The 21,513-nt window shown below is 42.2% G+C and overlaps 1 protein-coding gene across 1 annotated transcript in view; it reads right to left on the bottom strand.

The window, feature by feature from the left end:
- The window catches only part of NWD1 (NACHT and WD repeat domain containing 1), a 122,839-nt gene that overhangs the window by 87,085 nt on the left and 14,241 nt on the right, over nucleotides 1–21,513 (bottom strand). The window contains exons 4-7 of the mRNA XM_073592867.1: nucleotides 18,686–19,040; nucleotides 13,556–13,911; nucleotides 12,294–12,620; nucleotides 11,617–12,215 (exon numbers count right to left, since the gene is read on the bottom strand). Of these exons, the coding sequence (XP_073448968.1) occupies nucleotides 11,617–12,215; nucleotides 12,294–12,620; nucleotides 13,556–13,911; nucleotides 18,686–19,040 (1,637 nt within the window). The remainder of the gene's footprint in view (nucleotides 1–11,616; nucleotides 12,216–12,293; nucleotides 12,621–13,555; nucleotides 13,912–18,685; nucleotides 19,041–21,513) is intronic.

The following is a 21,513-nucleotide window of genomic DNA, read 5'->3' as shown; positions in this document are numbered from 1 at the left end:
GCCAAAGTTCGGTACGCGGAATGGATAGTCAGACAAGCCAGAAAGTCAGGAAGCCAGAGATAAGCATAGTGGAACAGCAAGCAGGATCTGGAGCCAGAAGGAATGTCAGCCAAGCAAGTCTTTAACAGGAACGCATGAGATGTTGATCAAGGCGAAGGCAGAGATCATCTGGGCTGGACGGCTTAAGTAGGCAGGACTAACGAGCAGGATATCATCAACAGGTGAGTCACTGTGGAGAGATAGGAGCTGGCATTTAGCCGACAGCTGAGCAGCCATCTCAGAGGAAGGGCTGGCTGAGCAGCCAGCTCAGAGGAAGGGCTGAGCCCAGCCCTGACAGTACCCCCTCCTCAACGACCCCTCCCCCTCAGAGGACCACCAGGCTTGAGGGGAAAACGTCTATGGAAATGACGGAGGAGGACAGGGGCATATACATCAGAGGATGAGACCCAAGAGCATTCCTCCGGACCATACCCTTTCCAATGCACCAGGTACTGTATGTGCCCACGGAACCTACGGGAGTAAACAATGGACTGTACTTCGTACTCATCATGGTTCTCAACTTGTACAGAGTGAGGACGTGGCACCGAGGTGGTAAAGCGGTTGCAGACCAAAGGTTTTAATCAGGAGACATGAAATACATTTGAGATACGCATATTAGAAGGAAGGTCTAAGGCGTAAGCCACTGGGTTAATCCTGCAAAGAATACAGAAAGGCCCAATAAACCGAGGTGCGAACTTCAGAGAGGGAACATGAAGTCGGAGGTTGTGAGATAATAGCCAGACCCTGTCCCCAATTTGGTAGGAAGGTGCAGGCAGGCGTCTGCGGTCAGCATGGAGTCTGTACCTATCATTAGCATGTCGCAAAGCCTCCTGGACTTGTGCTCAAGTGGAACGAAGACCACAGAGATGCTTTTCTAACGCAGGAATACTCTGCAGAACAAATGAGTCAGGCAACATGGAAGGTTGGAAACCACAGTTCGCCATAAACGGGGACAATCGGGAAGCAGAATTCAAGGTACTATTGTGAGCAAACTCCGCCCACGGTAAGAGGTCTGACCAGTTATGATGGTCACAAATATAGCAACGTAGGAATTGCTCCAAGGACTGATTGGCTCGTTCTGTGGCCCCATTAGACTGCGGGTGATACACAGAGGAGAAAGCAAGCTGAATTCCCAACTGTGCACAAAAGGCTCGCCAGAACCGGAACACAAACTGACTACCCCTGTCCGAGACAATCCCCTTAGGTAGCCCATGTAAGCGAAAGATCTCCCGAGCAAAAATGGAAGCCAGTACTTTAGAAGTGGGCACACTGAGAAATTAGACATTTTCGAGAACCGGTTAACCACCATAAGGATAACTGTGTTGCCCTGGGTAACTCCATAATGAAATCCATAGACAAGTGGGTCCAGGGCCTCTCTCCATTGGGTATGGGTTGTAGGAGGCCCACTGGAAGGTGTCGTGGAGTCTTATGCCCCGTACACACGGTCGGACATTGATCGGACATTCCGACAACAAAATCCATGGATTTTTTCCGATGGATTTTGGCTCAAACTTGTCTTGCATACACATGGTCACACAAAGTTGTCAGAAAATCCGATCGTTCTGAACGTGGTGACGTAAAACACGTACGTTGGGTCTATAAACGGGGCAGTAGCCAATAGCTTTCCTCTCTTAATTTATTCTGAGCATGCTTGGCACTTTGTACGTCGGATTTGTGTACACACGATCGGAATTTCCGACAACGGATTTTTTTGTCGGAAAATTTTATAGCCTGCTCTCAAACTTTGTGTGTCAGAAATTCCGATGGAAAATGTGTGATGGAGCCCACACACGGTCGGATTTTCTGACAACAAGGTCCTATCACACATTTTCCGTTGGAAAATCTGACCGTGTGTACAGGGCATTACTCTGAGCACACACGGAACAGGCAGCTATGAAGGCAGTTACATCAGCACGTAGACTAGGCCACCAGAATTGTTGGGAAATGACCCAAAAGAGTTGATTCTTCCCAGGGTGGCCAGTAGCCCTGGGAGAATGGTAAGTCTGGAGCACGGCAGTACGGAAACTTTCTGGGACAAAGCAGTCACAAGGTTTCTCAGGAGGAGCATGGACCTGAGCAGCACGAATTTTGTCACCCAAAGGAGAAGTGAGACTGGTGCGAACCGTAGCTAGAATACGATCAGGAGGAATCACAGGAACCAGAACCAACTCCATCTTGGAAGTGGAGGAAAATTGTCGTGACAAAGCGTCAGCCCTTACATTCTTAGTTCCGGGTAAGAATGAGTCAATGCAATTGACACTTGACAAGAAAAGAGCCCATCGCGCCCTTCTGGGAGAGAGGCATTTAGCCTCAGACAAGAATGTGAGATTCTTATGGTCAGTAAGAATGAGAACAGTGGTACCTTTGGGGAGATGTCTCCATTCTTTCAGGACTAAAATGATTGCTCACAGCTCTCTGTCACCAATCTCGTAATTGCACTCCACAGGTGACAATTTCTTGGAAAAGTAGCCACAAGGATGCATAGCGCTCTCAGAGGTAGGGCGGTGAGACAGAAGGGCGCCAACTCCAGTCTCAGAAGCATCAACCTTAAGGATAAAAGGTAAAGTAAAATCAGGATGTGCCAACACAGGAGCAGAAACAAAGGCAGCCTTAAGATTCTCAAAGGCCTTAATGGACTTAATGGATACCAACTCTGTGGGTTACCGTCCTTTCTGGTCATATTAGTTAGGGGCTTGACCAGAGACAGGAAATTATGAATAAACTTCCGATAATAGTTGGAAAAGCCAAGAAAATGCTGCAGAGGACGTAAACCCACGGGTCGGGGCCACTGTAAGACTGCTGAAAGTTTCCCTGGGTCCATCAAAAAAACAGCAGTGGAAATGACATAACCCATGAATTTAACCTGTTCACGATGGAATTCGCACTTTTCCAATTCACAATAGTGATTGTTCACTCTTTTAGTTTCTGAAGCACACAACAGACATCTGTGTGGTGGCTCTCCGGGGACTTGGAAAATATGAGGATATCGTTGAGATAAAACACCACACATAACTGCAACAAATCTTGTAGGACATTGTTAATAAATTCCTGAAAAACTGTTGGGGTGTTACAAAGGCCAAAAGGCATTACGAGGTACTCATAATAGCCTGTTCTGGTATTAAACGCAATTTTCCACTCGTCGCCCTCCTTAATCCTCACGAGATTGTATTCCCCTCTCAAATCAAGTTTCGTGAAAACCATTGCTCCCTTGAGGTGGTCAAATAACTCCATAATCAACGGAATCGGATAGGCATTCTTAATTGTGAAACGACTGAAACCCCTATAATCAATACAAGGTCTCAGTTCACAACTTTTCTTCTTCATAAAGAAGAAACCAGCACCAGCAGGGGACTAGGATTTGTGGATGAAACCTCGAGAAAGTGTGTCTGCAACATACTCCTCCATGGCCTTATCCTCCAAGACCAACAAAGGGTAAACCCGGCCACGAGGGGGTATGGCACCAGGTTGAAGGTCAATTGCGCAATCATACGACCGGTGTGGAGGCAAACTACCGGGTTGACCTTTGTCAAAGACATCGCTAAAATCGCTGTACTCATCCGGCAGGTAGGAGAGTGAAGAGGTGCACAGGACCTTGGCTACCTTCTGGAAACACATCTTACTGCATTGTGGGGACCAGGAGAGAACCTCAGCAAGAAGCCAATCAAAAGAGGGGTTGTGCCTCTGTAACCAAGGATAACCAATAACCAGCGGAAACTTAGGTGAGGAAATAACTTGGAATTGGATTATCTCATTGTGAAGAGCCCCTACGGCCATGGACAACGGAACAGTCTCATGAGTCACATGGGCAGGCTGTAGAGGTCTCCCGTCAAGAGCCTCAATGGCAAGTGCAGTGTCACGCAGCTGCAGCAGAATCAAATGCTTCGATACAAAGGCAGCATCAATGAATAGGCCTGCAGCCCCAAGGTTGATTAGAGCCTGTATCTCAATGAACGACTCAGCCCAAGAAACGGTAACTGAAACCAGGGGGTTATCTTTCTGGATAACTGGGGACAAAACAATGCCACCTAAGGTCTGTCCGTGACAGGACCTCAAGCTTTGGGCGTTCCCTGGACGTCTAGGACAAGACCTCAAAAAGTGACCTGCCTGACCACAATAAAGGCACAATCTCTCCCTCCTCCTAAGAGTTCTCTTCCCCGCAGAGAGACACGTGAAGCCCAAGTGCATGGGTTCACCTTCACTGACCGACTCGGTACCAGGAGGCATGAGAAGTGAGGTTGGCAAGGGTGGGACTGCAAAGCTTAGAGACAAATGTAAAAGAGGCTTCCGCAAGCGCTCCTTAAAAGAGAGTCTTTCTCTGAGTCTGGAGTCAATGAGGATGGCAAACGTGATCAACTTCTCCAGCTCAGTGGGTATATCTCGGGCTGCTATCTCATCCTTGATGGTATCCGAGAGACCATGAGAAAAAGAAGCCACGAGGGCCTCATTGTTCCAAGCAACCTCTACTGCCAGAGTACAGAATTCAATGGCGTAATCGGCAACAGTTCTCGTACTCTGTTTGATGGACATGAGGCACTTGGCAGCAGAAGCGGAGCATGGGGGAAAATCAAATACACTTTTAAAAGAAGCCACAAACTCAGGGTAACTCAAGACAACAGGTTTTTGTGTCTCTCATAGAGAGTTTGCCCAGGCCAAGGTTCTCTCAGAAAGCAAAGATATCACAAAACCTACTTTGCGTTTGTCCGTGGGAAACGCCTGGGGCAGAATTTTCAAAGTATATCTCAACCTGTTTGAGAAACCCTTTGCATTGGACTGGATCACCCCCAAATCGATGGGGAAGCGCAGCGGAACTAGACATACCTCCTATAGAGGTAATACTCGACAGCACTGCACAGAGACCGCAGCAGCAGGGACAGCCTGCAACACAGGTTGTACCAAAGCAGCCACAATGGGAGATTCCAGGTGAGCCGTGCGACTCAGGAGCGTTTGTAACACCATGGCAAACTGATCAATGCGGTGATCCTGCTCATGGGCTGGAGCACCCCTTCCCCTCCTCATTACCTCTTATTTAGTGGCCACCAGTGCATAGGATGTATCCACTTCAGTTCTCCCACACAGAGGAGTTCAGCTCCCATGGTTGAGACAAAGGATCTTCCATTCTATTACTAGAATAGGACCCACTAATTCGGGGTAGTTTGTCGCAGTAAGTGGGCTTAGCACTATATGAACAAATAGTGTGATCAAACACCCGTATTTTTTGAATATGTTCAGGTGTTTTTAACTAGCCTTGCAGGAAATGTCATTCTTGTATGTGTGCGCTGTAAAATATTTTGTACTGTTTGTAGGTCTTATAGCAGCACCATCTTGAATTTAAACGCATTGTAGGGTGTGCCCCCCAAATATGTTCTTGTATCCTGCTCATCCAATCTGGAAAAAATATTACCAACAAGTGGATTGACTGCATCTTCTGAATTCATGGCCTTCGCCTACTGTCAGAAACCATTAATCAGACCGAGACAGAAGTATAGTTAAATCACACTTGTTTAACAATAAAAGTAAATAGAACAAATGTAGTCAAAACTTAGCCAAAGTTCGGTAACCGGAACGGATAGTCAGACAAGTCAGGAAGCCAGAGATCAGTGTAGTGGAACAGCAAGCAGGATCTGGAGCCAGAAGGAATGTCAGCCAAGCAAGTCTTTAACAGGAACGCAGGAGATAGACTCTGTGATGTTGACCAAGGCGAAGGCAGAGATCATCTGGACTGGGCGGCTTAAGTAGGCAGGACTGACGAGTAGGATATCATCAACAGGTGAGTCACTGTGAAGAGATAGGAGCTGGCAATTAGCCGACAGCTGAGTGACCAGCTCAGAGCAAGGAAGGGCTGAGCCCAGCCCTGACAATAATGCTTCATACAGGATCTGCTGTTTGTATATATTTCTAATTTTCAAATGAACCACCAACTTCTCTTTCAACTTGGAGACTCTATATCTTGTGCTTGGTTCCCTTCCAGTAACTGTACATTTTTAATCAACTAGTTACTAGTGTAGTTGAAATCTGCAATATAAAGAAACACACCACTACACAAGGCAGAAATCTTTTTTTCTGCACTACATCTACAATTAGTGGACTTTCCTATCACAATAGCTCCAGTTGTCCCTGTGTTACCACCGTCCAAAGTTTCACAACTCAGCAACACGTCGTTGGGCTGTGCAAAAAACTCTGAACACAAATTGAGATCCAGTATAAAACCAGTGTGTCAGAAATTGAGATGCTTTACCCTTCTCTGTAAGAGAAGCTTTTTCCCAAGAAATTACTACAACATAGAACAAGCTTGTCTTACATGCCCAGAACAAGAACAACTAAGGCACATTCTACAAAGCCATTGGCCAAACATAGAAAGAAAAATTGAGCCCTATTCTATGATCCAACTACAGGAATAGTCCTGCCCTTAATCAATAATTGTATTTTCTCTGGATCTTACTAGTACAACAGATCTTGAGAGAGTGCCTTACACAACTTGCAAGTAAGCAGGTAAAGTCTAATACATATGGGTCAAATATCGGGGGGCATCGACATTCGGCCTGTGTGTACTGCAGCCGGCCTGACAGAAGCCGGTTGTTCAGCTGGCTTCTGTCAATGGGACATGACCAAAAAGGGTCTACCGATCAGTGCTCTCAGCCTCTTTTAGAACACAATAGCACAGCAGGGGAGATCGCTGTACTAACATCGCATAGTTAGCACAACAGCTCCTACGAAGCTGTCAGTTTTTTCCATTCAGCCATGCTGGGTTGAATGAAAGAAAAACTACTAGTGTGTACTAGGCTTAAAGAGGAAGTAAACCCTGATGGGGTTTACTTCCTCTTTTGATCCCTGCTAGCCCATTATATGACACTTTCCTGCAAACGAAGCCCGCGCTGTTCCCTGAGCAGGCCGCGTCCATCTTCGCCCCTCTTCCTTCCATGCGCGCGGGAGCTGTCAGTCACGGCACACGCTGGGGGAAGAAATAGCACAGTGGTCCGTTTCTTCACAGCGCATGCGCCGATGACGGCATTGGCGCACTACAAGTGAAATGTCTCCTAAACTGCGCACTTTTAGGAGATATTTCCAGTACCTATAGGTAAGCCTTATTCTAGGCTTACCTATAGGTAAAAATCAACCAAAAGGGTTTACAACCACTTTAAGGCTGCAGTATATCCTCCAATCTGAAGATGGTACTGTGTCATTTTCTTCAGGCTGGCAGGAGCCCATTGAGAACTTATAGTCATTGAGAACTTGATATCTATTACTATGAGCTCCAGGCAGCCACCTTGGGGAGCAATCCTATTTTGATACCAAAGTGCTGCAAAACGTGGGCAACCATTTTGACTAAGCATTCTCTAAATAGTAGGATCCAGCATCATTTGGTGTGCCCACAGTGTGGGAGAGGGCTAGGGAGAGGTGCTTGAGGAGGTGAAGAATAGGTTTCCCTTACAGGGTGTCTCCTCTGCCAGCTTCCTGGAAGAGTCCCTCGCTGGCAGCTGGATAACTGCTTGGACTTTTAGGGAGCTTTGTGTGAGCTAGCTATAGCTGCCTCCTCGAAAAATGTAACACTAGTATGTGAATGGCTGATATATTACTTTTTGGAACAGTACACTCTTCTGCCTGGAAAAGTGTATGAACTGCAGCAAATATAGTGATATTGCTATAACATTGTTATTGGAAAGTGTCTTGTGGATAAACAGTGCCCTTTGCTGCCTAAAGAAGTGTATGACCTGCAACATATGTGTTGCTTTTGCTGTAATTATTTTTGTGAACAGTCAATTTCTAAAATATAGACAAAGTTTAAGTATCCATGTGTGTTTATTCAATTCTCAGGTACACTGGTTAGGCTCTGCCTACATACAAATGACAGTCACAAAGGGATTTAAGAAAAAAGCAAAGAGCTCTGCCTACATACAAATGACAGTCACAAAGGGATTTAAGAAAAAAAGCAAAGACTATGCAAACAATGCTGGTGGCCAGGCATCGATGCCCAAGTACTAACTACCATTCAATACTGTGTTACTTCTTAGGCCTGTTTGTCATGACAAATCTGCTGTCTGCCCTATATTGAACCTTGTTTAATACTTACGTTGAATAAGAAATAAACCAAATTCTTGTATTTCACAATTTATGCACTTTTTTAGCATACACAATTAGAATGTGTCTGTAAGAATGGATCTATGGAATCTGCAAGGATAATGTGACCTGCCTAGTAAATGTTCTGGAACCACTTGAACAATATTTTCACAAATGTAATCTAAACTATACATATAACAATATAGACCAGCCATTTTAAACCAGGGTTCCATGGAACCCTAGGGTTCCTCCAAAGGTTGCTAGGGGTATGTTGAGCTGTGGCTAATTGACCTTTCATCTGATGGTGCCTGCATAATTTTAGGAACATCGCCACTTGGCAGAGCCAATAGCATGACACCAATTGTCTTTTTTAACCACTTAACAACCGGCCCATAGCCGAATGACGGCTGCAGGGCGGTTGCTTAACTCTGGGAGGACGTCATATGACGTCCTCCCAGAATTCCCCTCTCGCGCGCCTCCTGGGGCGCACACCCGAGCACATCCGTGACCGCCGGGTACGGAGGACCCGGCGCATCACGGATCCCGGTAAATGGCCTCTAATCGCGGCCGTTTACCATGTGACCGCGCCGTCAAATGACGGCGCGATCACATGTAAACAGACCGGCGTCATCTGATGACGCTGGTTCCTCTCCTCCCCTCCTGTGTACCGATCGGTACACTGTGAGCGGAGAGGGGGATGGATGGATGGCTGCAGCGCTGTGGGCTGGATGTGTAGTGACCACAGCGCTGCACAGAGACATCCAGCCATCCATCCATCCATGCTTAGCCATCCCTATTGCCCTGCACTACTCTGCAATGCTGTACAATACTCTGCAAAGCCCCACATTACCCTGGAATACCCCCACAATACTCTGCAAAGCCTCGCAGTACCCTGGAATACCCCCACAATACTCTGCAACCTCGCAGTACCCTGGAATACCCCCACAATACTCTGCAAAGCCTCGCATTACCCTGCCTTACCCCGCCATACCCCGCCATACTCCGCCATACCCCACCATACCCCGCCATACTCCGCCATACTCCGCCATACTCCGCCATACCCCGTCATACTCCGCATTACCCCGCCATACTCCGCATTACCCCACCATACTCCGCATTACCCCGTCATACTCCGCCATACCCCGCAATACCCCACCATACCCCGCAATACCCCGCCATACTCTGCAATACCCCGCCATACTCTGCAATACCCTGCCATACTCTGCAATACCCCGCCATACTCTGCAATACCCCGCCATACCCAGACATGCTGAGCCATGCTCGGCTGTACTCGGCCTCTGTATGTGGCCAGGCTGTGGAAGTCTCACACATGTGGTATCGCCGTACTCGGGAGGAGTAGGAGAATCTATTTCGGTGGTGTCATTTTTGGTATGTACATGTTATGTGGTAGAAATATTGTATAAATGGACAACTTTGTGTTTAAAAAAAAAAAATGCGTTTTAACCACTTCCCGCCCGCCGGCCGTCATACAACATCCTTGACTTTGTGCGGGGATATCTGAATGATGCCTGCAGCTACAGGCATCATTCAGATATCAGCTTTTTCAGCCGGCGATTCCCTACACCATAAGAATGATCATAGCGGCTGTTCCACTGCTTGATCGTTCTTACGGGAGGCGAGAGGGGATGTCCCCCCCTCCCGCGCTTCTACTGACTCGCCGCTAGGATCGAAGCCAGGATCGTTTTTTTTTTTTTTTTTTTTAATTTCAGGCTTCCCAGCCTAGAGGTGAGATGTGGGGTCTTATTGACCCCATATCTCACTGTAAAGAGGACCTGTCATGCCATATTCCTATTACAAGGATGTTTACATTCCTTGTAATAGGAATAAAAGTGGTCAAAAATTTTTTTTTTTGGAAAAAAGCATCAAACTAAAATAAATAAAGTAAAATGAACAATAAAAAAAAAAAAAAAAAATTTTAAAGCGCCCCTGTCCCTGTGTGCTCGCATGCAGAAGCGAACGCATACATAAGTCCAGCCCACATATGAAAACGGTGTTCAAACCACACATGTGAGGTATCGCTGCGATCGGTAGAGCAAGAGCAATAATTTTGGCCCTAGACCTCCTCTGTAACTCAAAACATGTAACCAGTAAAAAATTTTAAAGCGTCGCCTATGGGGATTTTTGAGTAGCAAAGTTTTGCGCCATTCCACAAGCGCGTGCAATTTTGAAAGGTGACATGTTGGGTATCTATTTACTCGGCGTAACTTCATCTTTTACATTATGCAAAAACATTGGGCTAACTTTACTGTTTTGGTTTTTGTAAAGCACAAAACTGTTTTTTTTTCCAAAAAAAAGCGTTAAAAAAATTGCTGCGCAAATACCGTGCGAGATAAAAAGTTGCAACGACCGCCATTGTATTCTCTAGGGTCTTTGCTAAAAAAACATATATAATGTTTTGGGGTTCTATGTAATTTTCTAGCTAATAAATGATGATTTTTACATGTAGGAGAGAAATGTCAAAATTGAGTTGGGTGCTCCAGAACACCTGAAGGTGCTCCCCTGCATGTTGGGCCTCTGTATGTGGTCACGCTGTGTAAAAGTCTCACACATGTGGTATCGCCATACTCGGGAGTAATAGCAGAATGTGTTTTGGGGTGTAATTTGTGGTATGCACATGCGGTGTGTGAGAAATACCCTGCTAATATGACAATTTTGTGGAAAAAAAAAAAAAAAGTAAAAAAAAAAACCTTGATTTTGCAAAGAATTGTGGGAAAAAATGACAACTTCAAAAAACTCACCATGTATCTTCCTAAATACCTTGGAATGTCTTCTTTCCAAAAAGGGGTCATTTGGGGGGTATTTGTACTTTTCTGGCATGTTAGGGTCTCAAGAAATTAGATATGCCGTCAGTACTTCAGGTGTGATCAATTTTCAGATATTCGCACCATAGCTTTTGGACTCTATAACTTTCAAAAAGACCAAATAATATCCACCGATTTGGGTTATTTTTACCAAAGATATGTAGCGGTATAAATTTTGGCCAAAATATATGAAGAAAAATTACTAAATTTGCAAAATATTATAACAGAAATGAAGAAAAATGTATTTTTTTACAGATTTTTCAGTCTTTTTTCTTTTACGGCGCAAAAAATAAAGAACCCAGCGGTGATTAAATACCACCAAAAGAAAGCTCTATTTGTGTGAAAAAAAGGACAAAAATTTCATATAGATACAGTGTTGCATGACTGAGTAATTGTCATTCAAAATGTGAGAGCACCAAAAGCTGAAAATTGGTCTGGTTAGGAAGGGGGTTTAAGTGCCCAGTGGTCAAGTGGTTAATTGACAGTAAGGGTGGCATTCTGATCACCACAGTAAGAAGGAATTCTTTCCACTAACCACCAATGTAAAGAGCATTTTCTCACTGACTCCCAATGAACTAATCTTAGCAGGGGTTTCCTGAAACCTGAAAAGTATTTTTAAGGGTTCTTCTTGGGTACAGAGGTTGAGAAAGGCTGATATAGACATTCTTACAATGTACTGTAGATAAATGTATTTACCCACCTGCATGCTGCAATGTAACCCAGGGCATGAGATACCAGTAATTTGCCGTGAACATCTTCCATCCTCTTATACAACTGATACACAGCTTCTTTTGTACTTATAGCAATATGGAGTTCTGAGGGTGGTGTGTAAGATGACCATCTCTTGGCTTCATCGAATGCCAGTTTAAGAAGCAGTGGCTGCCCACATTTTCTGAAGCTGTTCAGTACAATATCAAGTTGGGCAGGAGTCAACTTCCGTCCAACTGAAGACATGAGCATTTTAATCACCTGGTCCCCTTGTTCAGCAGAGAGTTGTTTCACTGCCAAGTAAGATGTTGCATCTGTAATTTTCTCTTGTAGGGTTTTCAAAATGCCTCCTTCATGAGGTAATGTGGACAAAACAATGTGCACATTGGCTGGGCATTCCTTTGGTAGCCAGTGGAGATGATGGGCTCCTTCTGAAGAGGAAAGCTGGTCAAGTGAGTCAAGAAAAAGCACCAACATTTCTGACCTTTGATTGGATACTTGTATGAGGATCTGGTGAAAAAATCTCACTGTTTCATTGTAAATGTTAGTGACCTGTGCAGTGGGGAGGGGCAGATCCAATGCTAAGCATACCTAAGTAGAAAATGACAGTCATAAGAACACAGCACTCTAACGGTGTCTGAGAGTAAGCACAAGTCACAGCAAACCTACCTGATAGCAAATACTTTTGAGAACATCATGGATTTCAGAGCTTTGAGGTGAAGTTCCAAGAAGCCTTAAGACCAACACATGATTTCCATCAGTTGTTGCAGATTGTCTCATCAGTTCAAAAGCCTTGCACATAAGAGCAGTTTTTCCTGACCCAGAAGCTCCATAGATGATGAGAGGGAACTGCACAAGGGTTTTATTATTCCTGAGTCGACTCACAATGGTGTTGAGCAATTCCTGACGTCCACAAAATACTTCTGACTTTGTACGTGCCAAATGCAGATGATGTGTTACCTCCTGCAGTAGTCCTCCTAACCAAGGATATTGTTTCTGCAAGAAAGTATCAGCAATTATTTGTTTTCTACTTTTTTAAATGGATGTATAAGAATCTATATACTTAATAATTTGTGAAGATATTTTTAAAGTGATAACTGGATGTAGAACAAAATTACATTAACTAATTATGTTTTTTGGTTTCATTTTGCAATCAGCTTCCTCTAAGCTCAGTTCATCCTGGACCTGCTCCACCCTGTGACTGTACAGTGAAAGGAAAAGCAGCACAGTGAATTACTCTCCGCCTCTGCTTTCTCCTCCTATAACCATGTTCCTTGTCAGCACATGAACTGATTGTTTCTTTGTATTGCTTCTTCCTCTTCTCACACTCCAGCCCTTTTGTACAGGGACTGCAAAAGCTGATACCAGGAAAAATTCACCCTTACACTCCTTTCATTAAAAAATACATTTAATAATGCATTCATTATCGCAGAGCTGTTTTAATGTTTATCTTGTATATCTGCCCAGATTTTGGCTTTAAATGCCACAAAAGCTTGGACTGTTTTGATCAGGCACATCAACTGGCATCTATGACGTTTCACATATTAAAAGCACTATATTAAAAATCCAAAATTTTGACTTGTCACCAGAAAACAGATCTTCCAATGGGGACACTTATTCCAGTGACATATGTCTAATATTCCCCTTACTTTAGGAAGATGACCTTTTGCTTTCTATTGTGTTTGGAGACAAAAAGTGAAGGTTAATCTACCTAATGGGACACTGACAGCAAATAACCATGCCAGGGATTTTCTACTCTGTTCAGATCTAAAAAAATTGTGTTTTAGATACAGTATATTATAAATACAGAATGCATTACTTATACTACATACTACATTCTATGTAATCAGATGAAAAAAGTTATCAAAGCACTAAAAGATTACATGTACAAGGTCACATAAACTTATTTTGGATTTTGTAGTTTTGTTTACCTGTGATTCTGATATCTCCTTTTCTCTTGCAGAAAGACATCTAAGTATCTGGTGATTTACAAGAGCAATGACCTGGTCACAAAGCTTCCTAAGGTAAGCGGCCTTTAATGTCTGTTTGCTTAGCTCCACTGTGAATGTTTTTACTTTGTTTGAATGTTTCTCGATAATGCAGGATTTGAAATTTTCTAAAAGACCTTGAGCTTCTGAGTCAGGACTCCCATCTTCCTTGACATCTAAAATTTGTGAAGCATTCTCTTTACAGAGGTCAATGTCTTTAATTTCTCTGAAGAAGATAGTAGAGCCTTCCATATCTGTGTCAGAGGCAAAGAGTCCACAATCAATCTCACACTCTGTCACTGAAATAAATTAGATAAAAAAATTGGTTATTATATACATTTTATGCTATTTTAATAAATCTAAACATCAGGAAAACAGCTACATTGACAGCTGAAACACATATTGTATATTTGTGAAACCATTCTTACTTTACAGAATTTCTTCACACCTGCCTAAAACTTTTGCACAGTACTTTATATATTTACTGTCTACATTGGAAACATTTGTTCAGCTGCTCTTGTGATCTCCACACCAATGCTGTAGTGTCCAGAGCTCACATTGCTACTTTCTATACTATTTGCTTGTGTAGTGAATATGGAGAAAGAGGTGACCCAGAAAGCTGCATGGCTCAAACAGAAAATAGGCGTCTCACCTGATTTGTGGTGCCGATATGTGCAAATTGGAAGCCTGACAATAATTAATTACAAATTCTTTAGCAGGTAAATCAATAGTGTATTTTTTTTTTCATACAGGCTGTTTTTCTGCCATTGCAGATTAGTTGTTTAATTCAGAAACTCATTTCGCCTCCCACATACCCCTTATATGGACTGTTGTGGCCAGCTCCAAGGTCAATTGACTTCTTGGTTTAAGCCAGTAATATAAAAAACCTTGGAGCCTAATATATATACATTGGGAATCCAAAGCACAAGCTACATTGCCTCAGAAAGACTTAAAGAAGCCTTGGAGTTACACCCAAGCAGCCCCAGAATAAAGTAAGAAGCCTCTGAAATATTACAGAGACATATGAACTATAATACTATGTGTCAGCATTGGCTCAGAATCAAAGGTACAACATCCTATAATCATGGAAAAGTATATACAAAAACAACACAAAAAAGACTTTTGAAGTACACAAGGAATAGAGCCATGTATTTGTGTAAAAATTACATTTTTTTATTAGTATCATTTAAAAGCACCATCTGTGATCACTAAGTATGTAACAGACATTTGTTTTAATGTTACTACAATATATACAAGTGTATTGATGTCTATGAAGAGATGTGTTTAGAGATTTTCTATGTTTATTAACTGTTCTTATATTTAATATAGAATTAACCTTTTCATTCTACTGAGGAAGCCAAGTAGATCAGAGAAATATTCAGAAAGATAAGCAATTATTTTGCCTACTCTACTATCAGCCCAGGAAAATGGCTATAGGCTCTTAATTAGATGTAATTATATCATTATTTGGCACTAGTATATGAAGCATTACTGCATATGGAACAGATGGGATGCCTGTATGAGGAGGCATCTCATTGACTGTATCATTTTTATGATGCTTTTAAAATATATTAATACAAATGTGTAATTTTTGCACAAATATATGATTGTAATCCTTGGGTACCTCAAAGTCTGTTTTCTGTTGTTTTTGTATAAACTTTTCTACTATAGAGACATTGTTTTTGTTTGTTTTTTTTTTTTTTGTATGAGGGTCCTTTTAGCATTAATACTAGTTTTGTTATTCTGTGTCTTTTGAGCATTTTCTGTACAAAGTTCACAAACAATATCTAAATGACTTTGATGACCTCTTGCCTTGGCTGCATACAGCCTAAATGAGCATGTATGCTTTGTTTACCCTTAGCCAAAGTTAATAAAGGCAAATAAAGCCTAAAGTAGGGAGCACAGAACTTTGTTTTTATAAATATGGTTGTATTTCGATTGATCAGATTATGAGATTACAAGGTGTAGATAGTGTGATTTTTTTTTTAATTGTTTTTTTCTTATGTAAGATACTTTTTATTGAGATTTATAGTAAATGCACACAATATTAAACCACACATCGCAGAAACCAACAACCGGTCCCATTGAGAAATGTAAAAATGTAACCAGTATACTACAAAAAAATACACAGAAAAGAAAAGAAAAAAACAGTTTAATAGTTGCCTAGACAAGTATGTACAGTCTGTGAACCTCCAGCAGGAGGCAGATATATAGTCAGCTGGTTCGATGACGCCTCTGTCAACCATATAGGATAATACATGTATTACAGTTCTCAAAACCCCCCCCCCCCCCATCAGGAGAATCAGGGACCATAAAAGAACTCAGTAGTTTATAACTTTACAATGAGTTCAGTCAACAACCACGCATCACCCCAGAAACACAATCCTCCTGTCTATGTATCCCATAACAAGGACTATTTAGTAAATTACTTATGAATTTAATCAGAAACCGTGTCCATGGATGCCATCCAGCCCCCTCATACCTTGTCGAACTTGGCCAAAACCCCCCTATTCAGATAGGTTGCTTTGTAAAAATTGACTGGTTTGTTAATCAGGGACTTCCAAGAAACCAAAGTTGGGGTAGAAAGTCTCTTCCATGACAGGATAATCAGTTTCTTGGCATAGAACAACAGGAGGGTGAGAGGAGTTTGTATAGCCCTAGTGGTAGGGCTCCACCAAGTTCAACAAGCATACTGCAACCAAAAGGGGATCGAGATGGAGGTGAACGACCGGATACACGTCTCTATGTTTTACCAGTAAGGCTTAATATGAGGACAATCCCAAAAAACAAGCATGAAGTTTGCAAAAAACGTGCATGAAGTTTGCACGTGGTGCAGAACATCTCCAGCATAGAAAGAGTTGGCCACTAAACATCCTAGCTAACCTGGCTGGGGTAAGATAGATTGTATGTAAAAATTTGTACTGGATCAGACGATCTCTAGTAGAGACTAGGCATTGAAATGGGCCCCCCCCAGATGTCGTCCCAATCATCCCTGTCTAGACCAGGAGCTGCTGCCTCCCAGGCTAACCTACAGGTTTCCATCAATAGGACCGTCTCCGGAAAGAGGTCTTTGTATAAACTGGAGACTGGTTTATATAAGGAGTCACTGCATGTCAATAGTTCTAGGTCACTGGGCTCAAGATCAAGAGGGTCCAAATTGAGAGCAAAAAGCATGTCTCTATTGAATATATCTAAAGAAGTGTGAGTTGAGGGGGCCGTAATGCTCTTTCAGGTCATTGAAGGTCATCAGAGTGCCATTTAATACTATATTTTGTAAGGTTTTAATACCATATTTGGTCCAAACTACCAGATCTGGATAATCAAAAAAATGTGGTAAATTTGAGTTTCTCCACAGAGGTAGATTGGGGGAAAACCGGCTAGGGCTAGATGGCATAAACCCCTGAGCCACAGTCCACGGCTTAATAACTGAGTGCATAGAAGAGGTGAGTGAGTAAGGAGACTTCGAACCTCTGTACACTAAGTGGGAGAGTGCCTCGTATGATCCCACACAGGCAGCTTCCAGAGACACCGAGGCATCATCTGTGGGAGTAGTCAGCCAGCAGGGGGCTACTGTCAATTGACCAGCAAGGAAATATTTATAAATTACTGTCTGCCCCCATGTTGTAAAGCGCTGCGCAAACTGTTGGCGCTATATAAATCCTGTATAATAATAATAATAATAAAAGTTAGGCACCCCTTCCCCCCACGGCTGTTGTAGTATGGCCAATTTAAGGAGGGGAATCCCATCATGCCATGAAAAGGAGGAGAGCATATTGTCTATTGATTTGAAAAATGATTTGGGGATCCACACTGGAGAATTTCTTAGGATGTACAAGAATAAGGGTAAAATTTTCATCTTAATCAAATTTATCTTCCCAATGAGTGACAAGGAAGATTTTTCCAGGCGTTTAATTTCCTATTTAAAATATCCCTGCCTGGGGACTTGAACTGAACTAGAGCATATGTCTGGAGACCCAGAGGAGGATGCCCTGGGTCCAGTAACATTGCATAAGCTAATCTGTTTTCTGTTTAGAACTGTTGTGCTTTCTTTAAGGGCCCCAAATCTGCCTGCCAGCATTTTTTCTTCTTTCATCAATCACTGGCCATTAAATCTCGGACTGTTATAGCAAGTTAGGACTGTCTTGCTAGGTAAAAGTAGTTTAGTTAATTACTGTTAGGCAGAATACAGCAGTGGTTTAGCCATATCTCTCATTGTAATGTTGTTGTCTTATTTATTGTTTGCATAAGTGCACTTGCTATTCCTCTCTTCTTTTAGGCTATGCTTGGCCTAATACATTTTTTGAAATACCACAAGATGTGTGGGTAAGTGTTGGGTGAGTGAGGTGTGTCAACTCCAAGTGTGTAGCGAAATCACAATTCAGTGCCCGCTCTAGGGGTAGTGTGCATAACAAGAATAGTAACATTTCAGCTCAACGATATACTGGACCAAGTATTCTTTATAGGAGCAGTAATATCTAAATAGGGTGTAGGTATTAAATAGAACTGCTAAGTGGAGCCCACGTTGGGGGAAGGGGAAATAGGACAAGAAAGGAGCAAGGTGAGGTATACAGGTTTTGTAATGTGCATTTGAAGGTTAGTGTTGGTCATACTTTTTGTTTTAGATAAGGTGTGGAAAAGTTATGTCCTTTGTTAACTTTTTTTTACTGTTGTCTCTTTTCCCAATGGGGATATTTTCCTAACATCCTAACATCTTTCCTAACATGATTTCTGTTAGTTGAACTTCAAGTTTCACCAACCTGCAGTGTGTTTTCAATATATTCTGTTGGATAATCCTCCAGGTTACCAGTGATACTCTCAATAACCCCTAGTAGATTGTTCAAAGAATATAAAAAGAATGCACTTCAGATAGGAGAAACAAAAAATGCAGCTCACAGTAAGTTAATCTGTGACACCAGAACAGGAAGCGAGCAAAATATTTTCAAGAGGGACTCGGCAATGAAAATACAACTAAGGACTCTCCCCTTTCAACTCAATGCACAGCAAAAAAGATACCCTTTGACCCAAAGTAACAGAAGCCACCCCAAAACCCTCTAGACGTTTATAATTACAAACCTGATCTGAAATACTTGTGTTTTTGCTCTAATGTAATCAGTCCTTCTTTCTGAGCATCTTCTGCTGCTGAGCGTATTGCCTCAGATAGTCGTTTTTCAGTTTCTCTCCACTCCTTGATTTCTTTTGCCTGAAGCTCTGCATGGGATGGATTTGTGTCAGAGAAATGAGGAAAGTGAACTGTGATTGGTTGAAAAATATAAATAGGAGGAACAGAATTGATGTCTTTCCAATACCAGTGGGTCAGCAACTGAGCCTGAGCTTCATCCTTAAGTACCTTTTTATGCAAAATATTAAATTCTTCCTCACCAATAACTCGAGGCATGGGTCTATAACCATATCGATTACCAACCAAACCCTGTGGACATGAAGGTTTAGACAAATATATAATATGGATCAATTGAAATTCAAAAACATTAATAAAGAAATAACACATGAATAGACTTTCTTCTGTGTGCAGCGCTGGGACTGTAATTATATGTGTACAAGTTCATAATCAGCACCCACTATGTATGCAGCTCCACTTCTTCCAACACCCTTAAGACCTACAGCTTCCTTTGTCTTAGCAGCCACTGTGCCTCTACTTCCTCTTCTCTCACCACCCTCAGTGGACACTATTATATGTACACACATACAGTCAATATTAACTAGGCCAGAATTGAGTTGACAATGGTTGATTTGTCCAAGCCAACTCAATTTTAAGATAACAGCTGAAGACCCTTTGATGTGTAAGTCTTATGCAAGTCTACCTAGGGGTGTGAGGTATGGGCTGTTAACCTAATTGAACATTTCAAAGGGTACATTGTTTAAAGGACCATAGAAGAAGTATTTATTGATGGTAATTAGACTTGGGATCAAGGAGTGTTTTGGGTTGGCCTAGCGGAGGCTCCCTCCTGTGGGGCTAATATATCAGGGGGGCTTGTTGATATGCAAAAATACAGATGACTTGTTGATATTAATATGCAAGAATAATGTAGGTATTCCAAGGGCTCAAATGGGTATTCAGGTGGTATCTGTTAATCTAATCTAATTACACATACCTAAGGGGACTTGTTGATGTTGTTATGCGGGAGTGCAAATGGGGGCGGTTTATGACTACAGCTGTTCACGGCTGGGAGTTGTTGTCTGTTTGAAAGACTAGAGCTAATCAAAGTCCTGAATTGAAACGGCCAATCAAATTACTCAGCCATTCAATATTTAGTGAATATAACACGGCATTCAGTCTAGAGTTTAGGTTAGGCTTGTCTGTGTATGGACACACAGACCTAAGAACATGGGACTTTGAATTATATACTCTGTCTGATTTTTAGTCACCTGTGGACTTTGGACTTTGTTCTGTGTTGGAAGTCAATAAAGTGCATCTCTCTGGAAGAATTGGGTTGCTGCGGAAGAGTACTTACTAATTGATTATCATACCCACGATACCACTATACTATATCCACCCAATATTATTTATATCACTACAATATCATCCAGTGGATAATTCAATAAATAACTGTGCTACAGGTTTTTTTTTTTTATACACCTGTACAAAGGAAAAGGTTACATATTGGTCTACATAAGACTTGGTTTTGCTTTTATGACAACTATTTCTGTTCTATCAAACTTTCATGGGAGTGGCTGCTACATGTAATCTTTTTGTGAATGAACAAGTCTTCCACAAAATGGATTTTTGTTGTCAGAGTGTGTAGACAGGCAAGACCATGCATGTATAGAGTAAAGGAAGGAATTTTAGAGAAGACAATCATAAGACAATCATAGCGTTTTAAAGCTCTTGACCTATGACATCGCCTTGGGTGAATGTTTCTTTGCTCTGCACTTAATAATTTTTATTATATACATACCAGTGTGTTTTTGTGAGATCATAAACAATAAATCCATATAGGGCTGAAGATTCTTTCCTCCTGATTGTAACTATAGAAATGATTCTTTCAGAAGCAGCTGGATATTTAAGGGGCCCTCCTAGCCTTCCTAACGGTGACCCGTCCTGTAGCTACACCAAGACACTTACCAACCTCAGATGGACAGACAGATTCCAAAACTTCCAGATAGACTCCAATACCTTTATCTTCTTTTGCAATTTTATTGGCTCCATTGTCTTTGTGAGGGAATGTCAAGGGTACAGGATATCCCCAAAACAGCAGCAAAAATGCTTCTGCACAGCAGACATCTCAGTAAACTCTTTATGTCTGGATGGGCTACTATCTTCCAATAGCATTTGATCTCTCCGACAGGTCATCTGTAGAGTTCTTTATGCATCTATTTCAGGCAAATATAGATTCCGTAGGTCTAGATGGGTGGCTACTTATAAATTTCCTTGGCCTTTGCTAAAGGCCAGTTTCGGACTCTTTAGCATACTTGGGAACTTCCTGGAATAGACCCAGCAATGCTTAAATGTGATTTCTGAGTCATTACCGGAACTTTCAAATCTCTTGAATGTGTGCAATGTTTGTAAACTACGACATACACACTGTGCACTGCAGTCACTGGCTTCCTGGAGAAGAGGAGGTAGGGGTGCTGTGCAAGAGCAGAAGCAGATTTTATTAAGCAGGGATGTAGCTGATTATTATCCTTGTTACCAATTCTCTAGTAGAATTTTGCAAGTTACACATTAATCTTTGGTAAATCTGGTGCAAAATTACAGTTTACTGGTATGGTATGTGGAGATGGAGAATGGTAGCCAGGCTGGGTTTACTTCTATCTGGCAGGTGAGCGTAGAGTGCCTCAAAGCAGTGTAAGTTAGTGTACACAAGCTTGTTCACAGGCGGGGACATGTAGTTTCACTGTGGAACTACATGTCCCAACATTTGTAATGGAGCTACTAGCTTCAC

The sequence above is a fragment of the Aquarana catesbeiana genome, linkage group LG01, assembly GCF_042186555.1.
Source record: "Aquarana catesbeiana isolate 2022-GZ linkage group LG01, ASM4218655v1, whole genome shotgun sequence".
Lineage (NCBI taxonomy): Eukaryota > Metazoa > Chordata > Amphibia > Anura > Ranidae > Aquarana > Aquarana catesbeiana.
Note: the sequence above shows the minus strand (reverse complement) of the source record. Positions and strands in the feature narration are given on the sequence as shown.